Consider the following 2,951-nt stretch of genomic DNA (forward strand, 5'->3'; position numbering starts at 1 on the left):
CATGTCCTCGTGGGTCTAGGCAAACACGTTAGGGTTGCTCCTGAGGAATGCTATCAGCCCTTCCCGACTATGTTCTTCAAGTTCCAAGCTTACCCTCAGTTTTCTTGTCGGCTCCTTTTCGTCAATTGGGACCTCAATCAACTCCTCGACCGGCCCTATTCTCGTCTCTTCATCTGAGAGTCTTGGATCGAGGTCGACCTCCTCTACTTTGGTCACTACCATCCTCATCTCTCTTCTCGCCTGCCCTGGCTCGGCGTAGTGATGGACTGTCTCTGAGTATGTGAGCCTCGACTCTTACTGGTTTCTCCTGACTCTTCTGATTTTGCTGGGTTTCAAAAATTTCATCATTTGATAATAGATTGATATGACTGCTTTCAATGCCCTCAGTGTCGGGCACCCTATGACAGCGTTGTATTGGTCACCTCCCCTCACCACCAAGAACCGTGACATAATGGTCAAGGTGTGTGGCTGGTCACCAATTGTCATGGGTAGTTCTATCATTCCCTCAGGAATGACGCAATCCTCGGTGAAGCCATACAGGGGTTGCGTGTTGTTCTGCAGTCTCGCTCGAGGGATCCCCATCTTGTCGAGGTAATCGGCATACATAATATCTACCGAGCTGCTATTATCCACTAGGATGCGGCAGACCGTGTGGTTACCTATCATGGCCTCCACTACTAGGGCGTCACTTAGGGGGAAATGCACCCCATTTGCGTCCGCCTCCGAGAACGTTATCTCGGCCTCTTCATATCTTGCGGCCTTCGCCTCTCTGCCAGACACACTCATGATCCTCTGGTTGAACTTTTCCTTTGCCTCCCTTGCGTACTCTGTCTGTGTACAGCGAGAGGTACTGCCAAGATACGGCCCTCCGAAGATCGTCCTTGTCACGTCAACATGTTCGGGGGGATGGTCTTGCCTTTGGTCCTCCCGTCGGTCGTTGTTCCTCCGATTGTTGTTGCCCCGTTGGTTGGCTCGGTACACACCGAGCCTCCCTTCCCGGATCAACCTCTTGACCTCATCCCTTAGGTCAAAACATTCGGTGGTCATATGTCCTCTCTCACCGTGAAACCTGCAATACTTATTTTGGTTTCTCCACGCTGGGTCGAACTTCAGCGGCAGTGGGCGACGCAGTACCTGGAGGTGACTGATCTCGTGATAGACGTCCTCGATCCTCATGGTTAAAGGGGTGTAGGTGTCATACTTTTACGGTTTGGCTCGCTTGGTATCCTCTTGCCTCGCCAAGACGTTGCCACCCTTGTTGTTTGGGGTCGAGTTATACCTTTGCTCCATTTGCACCTGAGGATTACCTCGGCGCTTCTTATTGTTGTTTTGGTGGCTTGGCTGTCTTGCTTCTTCTTTGGTGAGGGCCACCACCTTGCTCTTTAAGGCATTTTTGGCCGCCTCTGCGTTAATGAATCCCTGGGCCCTTACTAGGAATTCTTCGTAGGTCTGGGGTGGCCTCCAGTCGAGGTCTGTACTATACGGAATGTCCTTCTTCATGCTCGATATGGCCCCCATCAGAGCTACCTCGTCGGATATCCCCTCAGTGGCAGCCACATGTTCTCCGAATCGGGCTATCCAATCTTTTAGGGACTCCTTTGGTCCCTGATACACCCTCGAAAGGTTTTGCTTCAGTGGGATGTACTTTTTGACACCTATGAACTGAGTTAGGAAGGCGTTCTTCAAGTCATCCCAGCTGGTTATGGAGTTTGGTTTTAAGGACCTAAACCATCTCCTGGCGGAGTCAGAAAGATGATTTCTAAACGCCCGGCACATGACCTCCTCGGGGTATCCATGTAGGACCATATGCCCCATGTAGACTTCCAAGTGGTCGTCTGGATCACTCCTTCCATCATATAGTAGAATTGGTGGCGGCTTATACTTATCGAGCAATGGTACCTCGATGATGTTCTCTGTGAATGGGTGGTCGTGAGATGTATACATCTTGGCGTCGACATTTACAGCCTCAGCCACCTTTCCCACAACTTGCTCAAAGTTGTTTAGCCGACTCCTTGTTTACTTTTCTAGCCTGGCCATCTTCTCGGCCAGGGTTTTATTCTCAGCCGCGAGCTCTTCCTCCCTGGTCCGTTGCACGTGTCGGTCGCGTCGAGCGTTCAGCTGCTCCCTCAGGTCTCCTCCGCGTACGGATGAAGATTCTACCGGAACCACGTTCCTCCAGTTCGCGTTCTCCTACGGTCGAGGAGGTAACTCTCGGTCATTTGCTGTTTGGGCCGCGGCTTTCTCATGGGCTCTCCTTCTGGCAGCTCGTTGCTTGCTCCCCACAGATCTATTTGACTTGGCTGGGCGGGGGTTGTTGGCCCCACTGTCACCGACTCCCTCAGCATCATCACATCGGTCACCAATCACTTGGTTCTCGATGGCGGCGTTCACCGGGTTCATCGGTGCATCCTCTAACGGCGGCATCGAATCTGGCCTTTGCTCCCATCCGGCGAGGGCTGTGGCCATCCTCTCTACGGCCACAGCAAGTGTTTCGACCTGCCTTTAGATCTAGTCAAGGCGGTCTGGGGGGTTCCCAGCAGCCGGTGGTTGCACCCTGCGGGTCGGCCGTGCCCCCGTTGGTTCTTGACCGCCGTTGGGCAGATTCGTCGCCGTTGGGCAGATTCGTCGCCGTTGGGCAGATTCGTCGGATTCCTTCCTCCGACAGCAGGATTCTGGCCTTCCTGGCTTTTCTGAGTTACCGTCATAATGCAGGTTTTTCTCGGAGGAGCCATATTCACTGCTTACTGCTGGATTGATCTTTGGGTTTTAAACCCTCCTTCTAGCGCCAATTGTTGACAGTGGATTTCTGTCAACTAAGGATTAACTCTCCATGAACACTCACAGCAACCTCTCACCGCTTAATTAAGGGTTAATGTTGCAAAATAATATAGAGAAGACGAGAATTTATAGTGGTTCGGTAAGATTTCTTGGCCTAGTCCACTTGTGGATGC

At 52.1% G+C, this 2,951-nt stretch overlaps 2 protein-coding genes across 2 annotated transcripts; both read right to left on the reverse strand.

Annotated features, from left to right (window-relative positions):
- Nucleotides 1-294: 294 nt before the first annotated feature.
- On the reverse strand, nt 295-1,176 carry LOC112091827. The gene has a single exon (XM_024166378.1). It carries the CDS (start codon nt 1,174-1,176, stop codon nt 295-297), a length of 882 nt encoding a protein of 293 aa, XP_024022146.1.
- A 27-nt stretch (nt 1,177-1,203) lies between these two features.
- Nucleotides 1,204-1,944, reverse strand: LOC112091828. Its single transcript, XM_024166379.1, has one exon. It carries the CDS (start codon nt 1,942-1,944, stop codon nt 1,204-1,206), a length of 741 nt encoding a protein of 246 aa, XP_024022147.1.
- Between the last annotated feature and the right edge of the window lie 1,007 nt (nt 1,945-2,951).

Source organism: Morus notabilis, unplaced genomic scaffold (genome assembly GCF_000414095.1).
Source record: "Morus notabilis unplaced genomic scaffold, ASM41409v2 Scaffold612, whole genome shotgun sequence".
Lineage (NCBI taxonomy): Eukaryota > Viridiplantae > Streptophyta > Magnoliopsida > Rosales > Moraceae > Morus > Morus notabilis.